We start from the raw sequence: 16,392 nt of genomic DNA, 5'->3' as shown, positions 1-16,392 counted from the left end.
TACTTAACAGGACATTTCCCCAGGAATCTGCTTTACCACTTGCTTACCATTCCTCCCAGTTGAACCTCACCAGAATTGAATATCCAATAAGAGCTATGTTGCTACTTTGTTCAATATTTTTCGCTAGGAGGAGAGCTGTATCCAATATCATTCCTTGATACTCAATTTCATCTCAAGGTTTTGTCTTTGGGGAAACATACTCTAAGTTTCCTTGTAGTACTTCTTTTGTAATACTACCTTCCTGCTTTCTTAACCCATTTCTTCACCTGATTGACAACTTGGAAAAAAACAAAAAAAATCTTTGGTCTTTCTATCATTTTTGGCTTTGGCTTCCTCTGAGAACTTTCATGTCTTTGCTTGTTCCTCTTCATTAGCATCTTTCCTAATATATATGTTAACTTTTCTCATGCTAACTTCCAAGAGCTGCTGATTACTTCTTTTGCTATGGCTTAGGACTTGACATACATACATACATATACAAAGGCTTTTTTCCCCCTTACAAGGGAGGTAGCCAAAAAGGGAAAGGCATAAAAACATTCCCATCCATTTCATCCCTGAATACACTCCACACCCCTCCCACCCTCCCTCTTATCTGAGCACCTCCTGGATGACGGGTCATCCCTGTACCTTGCCCACTGCCCTGGGTCAGAAGCAATGTAGCAAGACACAGCACATCCACAGCACATCCACAGCAAGGCTGCTTCATTTAATCGGTGACCCCTCTCTCCGTCCCCCCTTGCAAAAAAGGAGAGGACGGGGAGAAATCCCTTTGGGCTGCGTCAAATTTTGCTCACACATACTACCTCACCCCCACCCCCCCGTCCATTCCACCTCATGCAAATGGGACTTGAACTTTATTTTTATTGGATACTAGACCACCCGTGACCTGTTGGGTTATATAAAATTTTAAATGATACATTGTTAATAAAATGGTCAATAAAATCTTTATTAAGACAATGCTCTTATATTTACAACATTCTTTGTACAATTTGAATTATCAAAAAACACTTTAATATTTTCCTTTTGCTTAACTCTACTCAGCACAAAATATACCTAATTGTCCATGCTGAAATACAGGTTTATCTAGATAAGATAAAACTTTCTGAAAAATATGTCCTTGAGACTTATGAATGGTCATAGTAAATAAAACAATTTTCAATCTTGGAATTAGAAGATTGTGACGTCATGTCATCGATGCTTGGAACACTAAGCATCATATGAATTATATGGTTCGTAATATTCTAATATACTCATTATGCCTTGTAGATGCTAATTCAGGGGTTGACTATACTTTTAAATACTGAATATGAAAAAAATTAGATATTAATGGTCAGAAAATATGTAATCGGAAAATTGTGACATGTCGTCGTTGCTTGAAACACTACATAATATTCTAATATACTCATTATGCCTCATAGATGCTAATTCAGGAGTTGGCTATACTTTTAAATGATGAATATGAAAATTCTAAATATTAATGGTCAGAAAATATGTAATCGGAAAATTGGAAATTAAAAATTTGGCATAAATACATACATATACCAAAGGCTCTTTCCCCCTACATGGGGGGTAACCAAAAAGAAAAAGGCATAGAAACCACTCCCACCCATTCCATTTCCTATATATTCCACTCCCCTCCACCCTCCTCCTTCCCTCTTATCTTGGCACCTCCTGGATGACGGGTCATCCCTGCATCCTGTCCACTGCCCTGGGTCAGAAGCAGTGCTGCAACACACAGCACATCCACAGCAAGGCCGCTTCATAAATTCGGCGACCCCCCTCTCCGTCTCCTCATGGAAAAAAGGAAAAGACGGGGAGAAATCTTTTAGGGCTGCGTTCATTTTTTTTTTTTCTTGTACAATGCTGTTGGCACAATCACTCCTTCATACAGTCTCCTTTTAGCATCCATTCCCAGATGTTTATTTCTCATTACACTTTTCAATCCACCAAGGCATTTACTCACTTCTCTCAATCTACATTCCACCTCCACCCCCCAATCCTCCCTTTCCTGCCTCATTCGCACCCAAGTATCTAAAACTATCCACTTCCTCCAGTCTTTCACCCTTAATGCTCACCTCCAGCCTGCTGTCACTCTCTCCCCTTGTACATCTCATCACCTTACTTTTACCCACATTTATCTTCAGTTTCCTTCTTTCACACGCCTTCTCAAACTCTGTCACTAACTTCCTCAATCCCTCCTCTGATCCTGCTACAAGCGTAGTGTCATCAGCAAACAACAGCTGGCTCACCTCCCACTTTTCTCCATTTTCTTTAATCATCTCCAACCCCTGACCCACTATCCTTGCATTCACCTCTCGCACCACCCCATCCATGTAAAGATTGAAAATTAGCAGTCATGACGTCACGCACTCAGAGCTGGGGTTCCTTAGGACCCACAGAGTTGATGTCGTGATGTCATGTCTCTTCTGATTGGCTAGTCCTCAGATCGTGATGTCATATCTCTTCTTCTGATTGGCTGGTCCTCAGTCATGACGTCATATCTCTTCTTCTGATTGGCTGGTCCTCAGTCATGACGTCATATCTCTTCTGATTGGCTGGTCCTCAGTCGTGACGTAATGTCTCTTCTTCTGATTGGCTGGGTGACAGTTTCAAGCAAGCATACAAGATGACAAACAAGATTATCAGAATTTTATAAGTATATAGATACACAGTTTCTCTTGTACTTGCCTAACCTATACATGGTATCAATCTGGTCTGTTACATCCAAGTCCTTCCCTAGAGTTGTTGATGTAATTTCCCTAATAGTCTTCATTTCTTGTTCTTGGGTTAACTTCCATGAGGTATTCTTCTTGGTATCCAGAGTGATATGCATCTAGACTTGTCTACAACATCTCTGAGAGGAAATTATCTTTTATTATGAACTTGACTATTCCTTCTTGACTTGTCTACAATATCACTGACAAGAGATTCTCTTTTTCTTTTTCTATGACCCTGACTATTCCCTCTTCTGGGCTGTTTTTCCTGTTGCTCCATGATTTCTGTAAAGAATACTTAGTCTCTCCTATCCTCATTTATTATTGGCATATCCTCTTTTTCCTCCATGGTGTTATCAAGATTTTTTCTCTCGTGTGTCATTTCATTTTCCCTTATCAATTTATTTATTTATTTATTTATCTATTTATTAAAGCTAGGTTTGTTTCCTTTTCTTGCTCAAGATTTTGCTCCAGCTTGTGCAATTTAGCCTCATGTGAGAAGGTTTTCAAAGAGGTGAATATTTGCTAGAAGTATGGCTTAGTCACTTTTTTTTTTATAAAATATTGCAAGAATAAATTCTGATTATCACGCAATGTAATAAAAAGTCCTATAAAAATATGGTAGCAGACGAAGTTTTCCTTCGTTGATCTTCAGCTGTTCTTATAAGGCTCTATTGGCTGTGACGTCACACTGTTTACATTCTGATGCATGCCATATGCATGTACCATAAAATGCCATGCTGCTCTATCAACTTGATCAGTGATCCATCATATTTCGTGTGCTAGCAAGGTTCTAGTAAGTATTTAGTTAGAAAATGGTGTATTTTGTCGCCGCAAATTGTAACAGTGACTCGACGAAACTTTCTGCTGTGGATGGACTTCATTTTCATTCTTTTCTGAAAGAATCTGTTCGCAAAAAGGACTGGATAATTTGGTGCAGATGGTACAAATAATGGAAGCCTGGATTAAAAGCGAAACTCTGTTCGAAACGTATAGAAAAATAAGTAAAACAATACACTCGAGACCCTGGTCTTGTCAACAAGTATGAAGGCCATGGTGAAATAGATCCAACATGTCTGCACGAGCCCGTTGATTATAGGGAATGGCTAAAAGGTAATAAGCCCAGTTTACACTGTCAAAGATTTGATCAAATTTCCATCCTCTCTGGTACAACGTAATAAAATTTAAGTCTTTGGCAGTGTGACCTTGGCGTTTCTGGTAAATTATGACAAAGTTATAACACAAAGTGTAATAAAGCGTTTGACAAGGAAGTGGTATGTCAGACTAGCTGACAGGGAATAGTAGCTACCATCAACACAGCACCATGTTTTTAGCTTTGCATTTGCTTCATAGAAGTAATCTGCTTAGCAATCATGCACCTCACAACAGCCTGTTTATCATCTTGCTTTCAGGCTCAAAAGCACACAAAGAGCTTGAGCTCATAGTAATGCAGGAAGCACTTCTGAGGGATATCATCCAGCTCTCGCCTTGTCAACAAACATCAGCGCTGGAATCGTATCACAAGGTTGTGTGCTTCTTTGCTCCCAAGTCCCAGCACTTTTTTTTTATGAAGCAATGAAAGGAAGGCAAGTACATATGTAACTTCAAACATCTCTTGATGTAATTTCACTTCGGGAATTCAGGCACAAGAGGGCTGAATTCATATTGGTAAAATGCATGCATCACCTCACCTTACCTCAATGGGGTGCCGTATTCACTTGGACGTTGGCCACCATGGAGCTCCATTCCTGTCTGCACATGGTTCTTCTTAACAAGATGACATTTGTTATTTTTTTTCCTACAGATATCCTTAGTCCGTCTTCATATTTTCTGCGTGGTCTTCCTCTTGCCCTTTTTCCTTCTATTTTTCCCGTTAGGCACGTATGTTCTAATTGTTTTCTCATGAAATTTCCTACTAAGTGTAACTGTCTTTTCCTGATAGTTGCTATTACTTCCATCTGTGTTCTTGTTGGCTGAGGTATTTCTTCATTTGTTTTAAATTCTGTCCATAAAATTTTTAACATCCTCCAAATCCACTACTGCTTTTATCCTGTCCTGCATTTGTTTACTAATTGTCCAAGTTTCACATCCATATGATAATACTGACCAATTGTAACATTTTACAAATATTTTTGTTTTTTTTTCATGTTAAATTTATTGTTAGTTACTAAATGTTTAATTTTGTTGAAATGGTTTTTTGTTATGACTGTCTTATCTCTTCATCGCTTTTCCCATCCCAAGTTGACATGCTTCCTAGGTAATTGAATTGGTCCACTTGTGTCAATATTCTTCCTTCTATTTGAATTCTTACCCATGGACATTCTTGTTTTTTGTCATTACCATCACTTCTGTTTTCTTTTTATTCACTGTTAGACATCTGCTTCTATTTGCTTCTACTAGTGCTGTAACTAATTCCTGTAGCTGAGCCTCTGATTTTGCGAGTAACATAGTATTGTCTGCATATCTAATATTATTGAGATTTCTTCCTCCTATTGTTACTCCTTTTAGATGGTAAGTCTCTCTCATGATTATCTCACTGTATAAATTAAACAGGTCTGACGACATTACACATCCCTTGTCTCACACCTCTTTCAATCTTTTGCTAGACAGCTCTTCTCCTATTTTCACTGGTGCTTCTTGCTTCCAATAGAGATTTGGGATTAACCTTAAATCCTTCCCATCCAACCCTATTTTCTTCAACATCTCTATTAGTTAATTGTGTCTTTGTCAAACGCCTTTGGCCATGAAACAGGCATACAGATATTTTTGCATCTCTAACATATTTTCAGCTGGTATCCTTACAACAAAAATTGCATTTCTTGTTCCCTCATCTGGTACAAACCCATATTGTTTATCAGCTATTTCTGGCCTTATTTTGTTCCTTATTCATTGTAATGACTCTTAAATTTTTTTTTGTCATAGTTCATGACACTAATTGTTCTATGTTTGCTACATTCTAAAGTCCTATGTGCTTTTGGTAGAGCTATGAAAACTGACTGGCACATTTATTCTGCTAATTCCCCAGTTCCATAGATTTTTTTTGTTATTTCTGTCATAATTTTGATTCCAAAGTCTCCCAAAGCCTCAAACATTTCCATTGCCATTCCATCTTTTCCTATTGCTTTTCCTTTTGTCCTTTTTGATAGTGTTGCTTTTATTTCATCTTCCATTATGTCTGCATGGAGATTGAAAATTATCATTATCAATTTTCCACTCTCAGACTACAACTTGCTGCCCTTCATTTCAGTGAAAATTCATGTTTAAAAACAGAAAACTGGAAAAAATGGACAGGTGCAATGGGATATATCTTATTACAAAGCCAAAGCAGGTGTTGGAGAATGTAAACAACAGCTGTTATGTCTTAGTGCCCTAGTGGTGGAAAGGGTATCTAGACATTTGGGCACAGGATATTTGGGCACACAACATGTGGGCACAGGACATTTAGGCACAAGACATTTGGGCACACGACATTTGGGCACAAAGTACTGGGTGCAACATTTGGGCACAGCATAATTCGTGCTGTATATTACGATCTCAAACAAAGAAGAAAATAATAAAAGATGATTCTTTTGAACAGCAGGCATGAAAATTTTAAATTAGGCATGAATAATTTATATTAGTTGGGTTTTACTATGCCACGTGACGAATACAAAAAGATGATAAATTACTTAGTTTCCTGCCATCAACTGTCAGACATACATATGAGAATCACAGAGCATCAGGCATGCATTGTTTTTGATTCTCTATGAATAAGAAAGGAAAAAACTGAAAAATATATAATAATGATATAAGAATAATCCAAATAACTAAAATGTTGCAAAAATGTTATGTGTAAGTGAGCAAAGAATCAATGATTTTATACGAACATCAACTTATTTTTGGATAGTTTCATATAACCAAGACAAAGAGCAATGAAAGACTTCTATCAGTGTTACAATTATAAAGGGCACACAGAAGGGTTTCACCTGTACTTTATGTTTTTGCATAGGTGTGTGTAGGGACTTCATCTAGTAATTGATTGAATGATTGAAAACAGAGAGTTGTTTTAAATGGAAAAACTTCTAGACGGAAAAATGTTACAAGTGGAGTTCCTCAGGGTTCTGTTCTTGGGCCACTTCTATTCATAGTATATATAAATGATATAGACCATGGACTACTGTTTCCAAATTTGCTGATGATACAAAACTGTGCAGAATGGCAAATGATCACTTAAACCAATTAGATATTCAAGAAGATTTAGATGAATTACAGCAGTGGTCTGAAAAATGGCTAATGAACACAAGTAAATGCAAGGTAATGCACATAGGTAAAAACAACAGTAAGTACGATTACAAGTTATTTGGAAATTCGTTAATAAAAGTGGATAGTGAAAAAGATCTCAGCGTAATTATCAGTAACGATCTCAAATCAACCAAGCAGCGTATTTCAGCCTCTGAGAAAGCAAATAAGATTCTAGGACTGATTGCGCGATCTTTTGACTTCAAAAGTCCATCACTCATTAACAAGCTATATAAATCGTTAGTTCGTCCACATTTGGAATATGCTGTTTCCGTATGGTCACCAAATCTTATTAAAGGCATTGACAGATTGGAAAAAAGTACAACGGTGAGCCACAAAACTGATTAAAAAAATCTGTTTTTCCTAAAAAAAGCGTAGACTCAGAGGTGACTTGATACAGGCCTTTAAAATTCTAAAGGAGCAATCTACCCAAATAAAAGACCCTCCAAACGTACTGTTCACAGAGGCCCTTGCAAACATGCCTGATGACGCGAGAGGACTGATGGGAAAGGAAGCTACTGTCAAGCGTTTTGTTCAACGGCAGCGAACAAGGCAAACTCCAATGGAACCAGCGAGTATTGAAGATCTGATCATTGATGGCGAGTGGGCTGAGACAGCAAGTGATTCACCACAGAGGTTCCTGATCCACGACAACGGCCAGAATGCTGACTCAAGGATCATCGTGTTTGTATCCCCTATAGCCCTGAGAACCCTAGCCCATGCAGATACCTGGATGATGGATGGCAACTTCTCAATGGCACCACGTCATTTCCTCCAACTCTACATCATCAGGGTACCGCTTGGTGACACCGCAGTGACAACAGTTTATGCGCTTCTTCAAAGAAAATCATAGGTAACCTATCAAGATCTTATTCAGATAGTGTTGGACCACTGCGCCAGACAGGACCTTTATCCAGATCCGACCACTGTCCTATGCGACTTCGAACAAGCAGTCATCAGTGCTGTAAGGGTTGTCCTTGGTGAGCACATTCAAGTTCATGGGTGCTTTTTCCATTTGACCCAGAGTACATGGCGAAAAGTACAAGAACTTGGTCTTGTGCAGCTGTATAGCAAAAATGAAGATATGAAACTCTTTTGTGGGATGCTGGATGCGCTCGCTCTTCTGCCACTCTGTGATGTTGAGGATGGGTTTCGGTGGCTGAAGGACCATATACCCGATGGTGCTGAGCCACTTGTCGAGTACTTCGACAGGACGTATGTGACAGGTATGTTCCGGCGGGCCCAAGCGATCCCAGGTCAGACTGGTATACGGATGAGAAGAATACCGCCACTGTTCCCTCCACATCTCTGGAATGTGCACGAGGCCACACTAAACGATGAGCCACGCACCAACAACCTCTGCGAGGCATGGAATAATAGATTCTCCAACTTGGTTGGCCACAACCACCCATCTGTGTGGAAGCTTATAGAGGCACTCAAGAAGGACGAATGCTTTGTATCAGTGCCAATACAGCAGGATGCCAGAGGACACCCACCTATGAAACGCATGCGTAAAGTCTACACCGATCTTCAGCAGAGATTGAAGACCTTGTGCCAGGCTAGAGCTTCTGGAGCCAAAACAGTTGAAGAGTGCCTGAAAGGTGCCGGTCACAATATCCGCTGGAAACCTGTGAACAATGTTGATGAACCAGAAATCTGAAGATCTGTGGTCTCCAAATCCACATGGATGAATAAAGTTTTGTTTAAAATAAAATACTCATTTTATTGCTAGACTTAGTAACTTTCTTGATACAAAATATTATACTATTGATAGGCACAGCATGCATTTATAAAGACATGACGGTGATGAATAAACTTTAGTTTGAAAAAAGTACTCATTTAAGTGCCCGACTTTGTACAAAAGCAGTGATGTAATCTCTTGAGCCTCTTGAGTTACTCAAGTGAAACAGCAGTGTGAATTAATAAAGCTCAGTTGTTGAAAAAAAGACTAATTTGCTTGATTGTCACTATGACGATTTCACATTGTGCCCAAATGTTGTACCTACCACTTTATGCCCAAATGTCTTGTGCCTAAATGTCCAGTGCCCAAATGTCTTGTGCCCAAATGTCGTGGATCCGGTGGAAAGTGTAACTACAACATTGAAAAGTTCGTCTGCTATCAGGCTTTTGATCTTGCAATTTGGATAAAATCAAGACTATTAAATGCTAGAAACGTGCATTTTAGTGTTCTTACTTCTTCTAAGTTATATTTTCATACATGAAGTAACAAAAATAAAGAAATCCAAAACCTTTTTAGTTTACCTTTAAGTCTCTAAATCTTTTAGATTTGGAAAGAATTGTACTTACCTCTATGGTAGAATATTCAACTTGAGACTTATATTATTTTTCCAATTCATTCCCTGCATTACATTATTTTTTCAGTGGATTTACCTTTTTGGGTGTGAAGCCTTTGAAATCTTCCATTATTAGTATAAATACAGTGATAAAAGACAACACTTTGTAATGTAAACAAACTAGAAGTTAATTTTAATCTTTTGTTTTCTATCACGAGCGACTTCGGAGAAGAAGAAGCACACCATTTTTCTTCCTTGACTCCAAAAGTTGAAACCAGCTATGTTTTGCCTCTACCGTGACCATGAATAGTTTTGCTTTCTCCTTGTCTATTCAGTTGGTAATTCTTTTTTATCTGGGTTTGCCTGATAGAAAAATCTAAGAGCCCCGCTTCGCGTTGACGTCGTCACCGCCGTTGCGTCGTGACGAAAATCACAATTTTCCCTCTCTGACTCTCCCAAGGTTGGAGCCAACAATGTTTTGCCTCTGTTGTGGCCTTGAAATAGCAATACCTCTCTCGGTTCACTCAGTTGGTAGGTATTTCCATTTGGCTTTGCCTATTAAAGGCAAAACTAGGAGCGTCACCTCGAGTCACCATTGCTGCCGGATCAGTGTGGAGTTGATTCTGTGTTACCAGCTTGTAATAGGAGGAGGGGAGGGGAGCAATCACTGGTTGTCAGCTTTCCTTATGTGGAAAGAAATACAGCTGGAGCTGTCACTGCATCTCCAAATCTAAGTAAGGATGTTGACATGTTATGATGAATGCCAAGGGGATGATGCTTTCTGACATCAAACTTCCAGGACAACCACTTGTAAGAACCTATATCACTGGTCCCACTATGAATTATATGCATTTGAGATCAAGTTCATTCAATATGCTGGTGGTATAATCAGTCTCAAATCTTCCTAGTCTTTCCTTCTCTCCAATTCCTAGTACTGCAGTGACTGTTACCTGCCTCCAACAGTCCAAGTGCTCTGGGCAAAAGTGACAATTTCAGTCACAGCTATGTATCTTTTGCTGTGAGTTCCTCTGTAAAAAAAAAAGTTGGTCAAATTTGCACTTACAAGTTCATTCTACTCCACCCTTCTCATACACTCAAAATACCTCTCATGCTCCTATTTCCCACCATTCCTGACATGTGTGATGTCACCACTAATCATAAAATCTTCCTCTCACAGATACATACCTTGCAAACAAGATCAGGGTTTGTGAGAGCCAGAATAACTGGGCTAGTGAGTATGCCATGAGATGCTATTACAACTCACATAGAGTCACAACACCTTTACTACCAAAGACATGTAAGTATAATCCTATTATTCTTTTAGAAGAGAGTTGAATAACCCTAGGGGAATATCACTGTAGTGATATAAACCTCTGAGCTATGGTTATGAGCTCTACCAATATAATTCTGACTGATGCCTGATTTTTTATAGCTTTGGGAATATGATGAAATGTCAACTTAACAAAAGAGCAAAGGATGACATAGACAATACCCTAATTTGTAACTTGTATAATGAAAGAGAGACTGGACTTTGATTTGTAATAAAAAAAAAAATGGGTGTAGAGGAGATTAGGAAGAATTCACGCATACTAATGAAACTAAAAGAAATGGAAAAAGATCTTTGAAAAACTCCACAATTTGGGTACAATCAAGTATGTCTCAAGGATCAGTGAGAAGAAAAATTGGCCAATGGATTAGTTTAACAGAAATGCGAGGTGAATGCTTTAACACTTACCATAATTTGAATAAGCTCCTTTGTAATACTGTATTTGAAATGACCCACCCAAGAAGACAAGAAAAATGGGTAAGGGTTGTAGGAGGAGCAGCAACTACCTGTAGGATGGAGGATGAGGCATTGGCTTTGAGAAGCATGACTTGGTTGAAAACAGTGCCTACAAACTTCATCAGCATCCCAATCACTGTGATGTTGGTCATCTCAATACATTTTAGCACAGCAGATGCCATAAAGGTGACAAACTCCACAGGCTCCCCTTCATCATGAAAAAAGGAGTAGCCAGGTTAGAAGTGGGGGATGCCTGGGTGGGGGGCAGACTCCTACTGTCCTGGCAGAAGAGCTAGTGAGGTATCGGGAGCAATTGGCGTCTGTGCTTACAGAGGCTCTGAGGTAGCTGGTGAGGAGAATGGCAATAGCAGGAATGCCTTCACTGTCATCAGGGGTGGTAGGTAGCAGAGGTGGCCCGGGGCTTTTGGCACTGGTCATGTGTTGAAGACAGGGGTTGGGGTGACCTTTGCAAGGATCTATCTCTGCACACTGCAGCTGCTGTTCTAGACTCTGTACCCTCCTCCCCATGGCAGCTAGGGTGCTTGGGGGTAACTTCTGCTACCTACTTGTGCAGCTGAAAAAGATCCCTTTGGTAATGGAGCTGGTGGTGTCCAAATTGTTGGCACTAAATCATACAGAAACTTCATAGATGATTTTAGGTTGTTGCTAATAATTACACCAAGATATTTTTTATTCTCCACTTTAGTCTGAGTCTTCTTCAAATAACTTTTAGTTGTTTTTTTTATGAATGAAAAACGTTCAAGCTTTTGTTTACAATTGGTTTTGATCCATGGTTGGATCTTGCCATATGAAGTTATGATTTACAGAATATGTATATGAATACAAATGAACTATTGAACAACTAACCTTTATCTATCTTTCACTTGAATTTCTGATATGTACTCAGTGTGGTATGAAATTAAAGAAGGAAAAAAAAATAAATGTAGTGTTATGATAGAATCTGTCATAAAATAATAAGGCTAAAGAAATGGTCTCTCAGTGATATCAAATGACCCTTTCCCCTTTATAAAGGGGTGGCCCAGTCAAAGTATACAGCCACCCTTCACCCATTTCACTATTACTAATATCAGGAAATTATTACCCTTAGTTTCATTATTCAATTACTGAATATTTTTTCCTGTTAAATCAAACCTCCTCACTAAATTCTGTTTCATTCATTACTACAGCCTTTATGCACTCTCTAATGCAGAGACCAAGAAATACACATACCAAAGGCTTTTCCCCCCCTTACAAGGGAGGTGGACAAAAAACAAAGGCATAAAATCCACTCTCACCCATTCCATCCCCACATACTCCACTTCCATCCACCCCCCTCCCTCCCTCTTATCTTGGCTCCTCCTGGATGATGGGTCATTCCTGCATCTCACCCACTGCCCTGGGTCAGAAACAGTGTTGCTAGACAGCACATCCACAGCAAGGCCACTTCATTAAACCAGCGACCCTCCCTTTCAGTTCCCTCATGCAGAAGAAGAGAAGATGGGGGAGAAATCACTTTGGGTTGCATCAAAATATTTTTCACACATACTCTCTCACCCCCCATCCCCCACCCACTCCCCCTCATGCATCACAGCATTATCCATACACAACCCTTCTCCATTCACCCCTATCTTCTGTCCTCTCCTGTCCTTCCTCCACAGACATTCCTCTCTTTTGTAATGCCCCTTTCACCCCATCCATCCATCTCATCCTAGGTCACCCCCTCATGTTCACCCCTTCTACCTCTGCTTTCCATACCTCTTTTACTAATCTTTCACTCATTCTTTCCATGTGTCCAAACCATCCTAATACTCTTTTATCAATCCTATCTCCAACTCCCTTTCCACCCCTTTTCTCCTCCTCACCTCCTCATTTCTCACTCTAACCTAATAACCCCTATCATACTTCTCAGGCAACTCATTTCAAACACAGTCAAACTCCTCTCTTTCTCTCTTATGTTCCATGTGTTTGTCCCACACTGTGTTGTCGGTACAATCACTCCTTTATACAATCTCCTTTTAGCATCCATTCCCAAATGTCTATTTCTCATTACACTTTTTAATCCCCCAAGGCATTTACTTGCTTCTCAATCAAACTGTTAAACCATCAACAAGTGCCTCATTAGGCTGCATCCAAAAGACAAAATTTTTCAATAATGAAAGGAGAGCAGGAGGCCTAGGTTGTATTGAGTGGAAAGGGGAATGCTTGTGGTTGTCCGAAGTGGTCTAGTGCAGTGTTATTAGTGTCTACTGAGCAAAAATGGAAGGGAATCAGGGCGGAAAAAGGAAAATGGCTGCGAGATCGAGCCGAACGTCGACACAAGTGTACAGTCCTCTAGCGGTGCAAAACTAAAGCTTAATGTAACCAGAGGCCTTGAAATGCCAAGGCATTTAAAAAAAATAAGTGATGGTGAACTTTTTTTCTGGATTTGATAAGTACGAGAGGACTTGAGTCGAATCATAGACAGAGAATAAGAGATGAGTTTTAACAAGAGTTCTTGGAATAAAGAAATTGCGGATATAAAGAGATTATGAATCTAAGAAAGGAATACTTCGAAGTAAACAAAGAGATGTGTGATTTAAAGGATAAATGCTGAAATAGATAATGAGCTAATTAAATTAGAAAATAGCTAATTAAGGTAAAATGTGAAAATGAAAGGATGAAAACAAAAATACCACCAAAAGCGCCATTGAAAAAAGGCAAATGATAAAATTCAGGCAATGACTGAAAAAATAAAATAGTTTAGAAGAGAATTTGCTAGAAATAATAAAAAAAGAATAGAAAGAAAACCAAGAAACCAAAAAGTTAGCTTTTAAAGAAACAGTACAAGAAATGCAGGAGAATGCAAAAGACAATTATTCAAGTAATCAAAGAAAAATGAAATTGAGTTAGAGATACAATGGATAAGAAAAAGTGTATTGTAGTATATGGATTAAAGGAAAAACATGATTTGGTTAGATAGTCAAGAAAAAAATAGCAAGAACAATCCTAAAAGAAGTACAAGACAGAGATCAAGAAATAGAAAAAGGAACAGATGAAGTGTACAGAATAGGACAATACACAAAAGAAAGAAATCGACCTCTAAAGATAAAATTAAGGTCACAAATGGTAACAGAAGATATATTAGCAAAATCAGGAAAGTTAGCAGAGTGAACAGTATCAAAATGTATGGATTAAAAAAGAAATGAATGTTGAGGAAAGAAAGAGATGACACTAAAAAAGAAAAAAAAACGCGAAAAGAACGGAAATAGAAAAACAAGATTTCTATTGGAGAGTGTAAGACACGAGGCTGAGAAAGTGATATATTTAGGTAAGTGAAATGAAAGAAACAGAAAAAGAGATGGAGAAGGAAACCAATTAAAAGTGTCTTATACTAACAGAGATGGATTGATCTCAGGATGAAATGAACTAAATGATTATATGTCAAAATAAAAACCAGACAATATGGGACTTGTGGAGATGAAATTAAGGGTCCTCTACCACCGAATAGTGCTGGACATGGATTATATAGTCACAGCAAGAAACATGAGGGGGGGGGGAGTCATGTTTTTGGCTACGAAAAACTTAAATGTGACGAAGGCTACAGATGGTAAAAACTGTGGATGAAAGTTGAAGATAGTGACATGAAAAGTAGAAAGTTTGTGGTGATTCATGTGCCCCCCAAAACGGGTTCTTGGAAAGAGAATGAGTATTCAAAAATATTAGAAGATACAAGGCATTTGTTAAATGAGATACTGAAGCATGGAGGAAACCTGGTAATAATGGGAGACTAAATGGAAAGAATTAGGAAGAGATGACAGTGAAAGGTGGAGAGGATCTATGGGGAAATGTATTACTTGACATGACTATAAAACATACAATGACACAATGGGTAAAAGAAAATATCAGATATAGAAATAATGAAGAACCGTCAAAACTAGATTTAATATTTACAACAGAACCTGAAATTGTGGATCCAGTGTGAGTGATCCAATGTTAATAGAATTTGAACTAAAGGAGGATTATACAGTATACATATATGTATATATATATATATATATATATATATATATATATATATACATATATATATATATATACAAATATATACATATATGTATATATATATATATATATGTATATATATATATATATACATATATATATACATATATCTATATATATATATACATATATATACATATACATATACATATATATATATATATATATATATATATATATATATGTATACATATATATATACATGCGAGAAATGCAGAGAAAGGAAGACTAATGCATAATAAAACGGGCTTTGGGAAGCTTAAGATTTTTTTTTTTCAACGAGAGTTGGGAAAAATTCTACGACGGACACAAGTGGAAGAAAAATGGACGATTTTGATGGAAATTTATCATTGAGTGGATGATTACATACTAAGACAGAAACAGGAAAAGGTGTATATCAAGTGCTGGTTTAACAGAAGGTGCAGTGAGATAAAAGCTAGAGATGAAGCTTGGAAAATATGGGAAAAAAATATAAAAACCCAGAAAGTGGCAAAGGAATGAATATGCAAAAGTGCGCAGAAGGAAAAAACTACCAAAAAAGACATCAAAGAAAAATGTAGACTACCGTAACCTAAACTATTGTAAACATATGTAAATGGTAAATTAAAAAATGAATAGGAAATGGAGAAACTACCTCATGGAAATATAGAATACACATTAGATTTAGAAATGGATGAAGCCAAGAGTAGTAATTTCAAGTCGGTTTTCACTAGAGAAAATGTACAGCATTGGGATGAAGGGAGTGAAGTGGGATCACCCCACCATGAGGAGAAATGATAACAAAAAGAAATAATGGATAATTTAACACCAGGATATCACACGGCCCAAACGGAATTGCAAATTGAATACTAAAAGAATGTAGAGAAAAACTAATAGACAAAATATATAGTATAATAAGTTGCTCACTCACTCAAAGAAGGAAAAATATCAAAGGACTGGAAAAATGCCAATATTGTACCAATATATAAAGAAGGAAACAAGGAAAACCCAACAAATTACAGAGTAGTTGACCTTACTGGCACTGTAGCCAAAATTTGTGGAAAACTTATTAAGAATAGATGGATAAAACATTTGGAAGAAACCAATATACTAAACCTATGACAATTTGAATTTAGACAAGAAAGATCATGAGCTACAAAATTTTATTTGTTTCCACTCAAGTCTAATAGATATAATACAGGATAGGGACAGATGGGCTGATTGTGCTTTCCTAGACTAACAAAAAGCCTTCAACAAAGTACTACATAAAAAATTAAGAAGACTGGAAACCATAGGAGGGATA

General features: G+C 37.9%; 1 protein-coding gene across 1 annotated transcript in view; it reads left to right on the top strand.

The window, feature by feature from the left end:
* Positions 1-16,392, top strand: part of LOC143030414 (receptor-type tyrosine-protein phosphatase alpha-like) — a 292,993-nt gene that overhangs the window by 77,876 nt on the left and 198,725 nt on the right. Inside the window, exon 8 of the mRNA XM_076193561.1 lies at positions 10,464-10,583. Within this exon, the coding sequence (XP_076049676.1) occupies positions 10,464-10,583 (120 nt within the window). The remainder of the gene's footprint in view (positions 1-10,463; positions 10,584-16,392) is intronic.

This window comes from Oratosquilla oratoria, chromosome 12, assembly GCF_046742065.1.
Source record: "Oratosquilla oratoria isolate Oo_2021 chromosome 12, ASM4674206v1, whole genome shotgun sequence".
In the NCBI taxonomy this organism is placed as follows: domain Eukaryota; kingdom Metazoa; phylum Arthropoda; class Malacostraca; order Stomatopoda; family Squillidae; genus Oratosquilla; species Oratosquilla oratoria.
The sequence above is the reverse complement of the archived record's forward strand: the minus strand, read 5'-3'. Positions and strand labels throughout refer to the sequence as shown.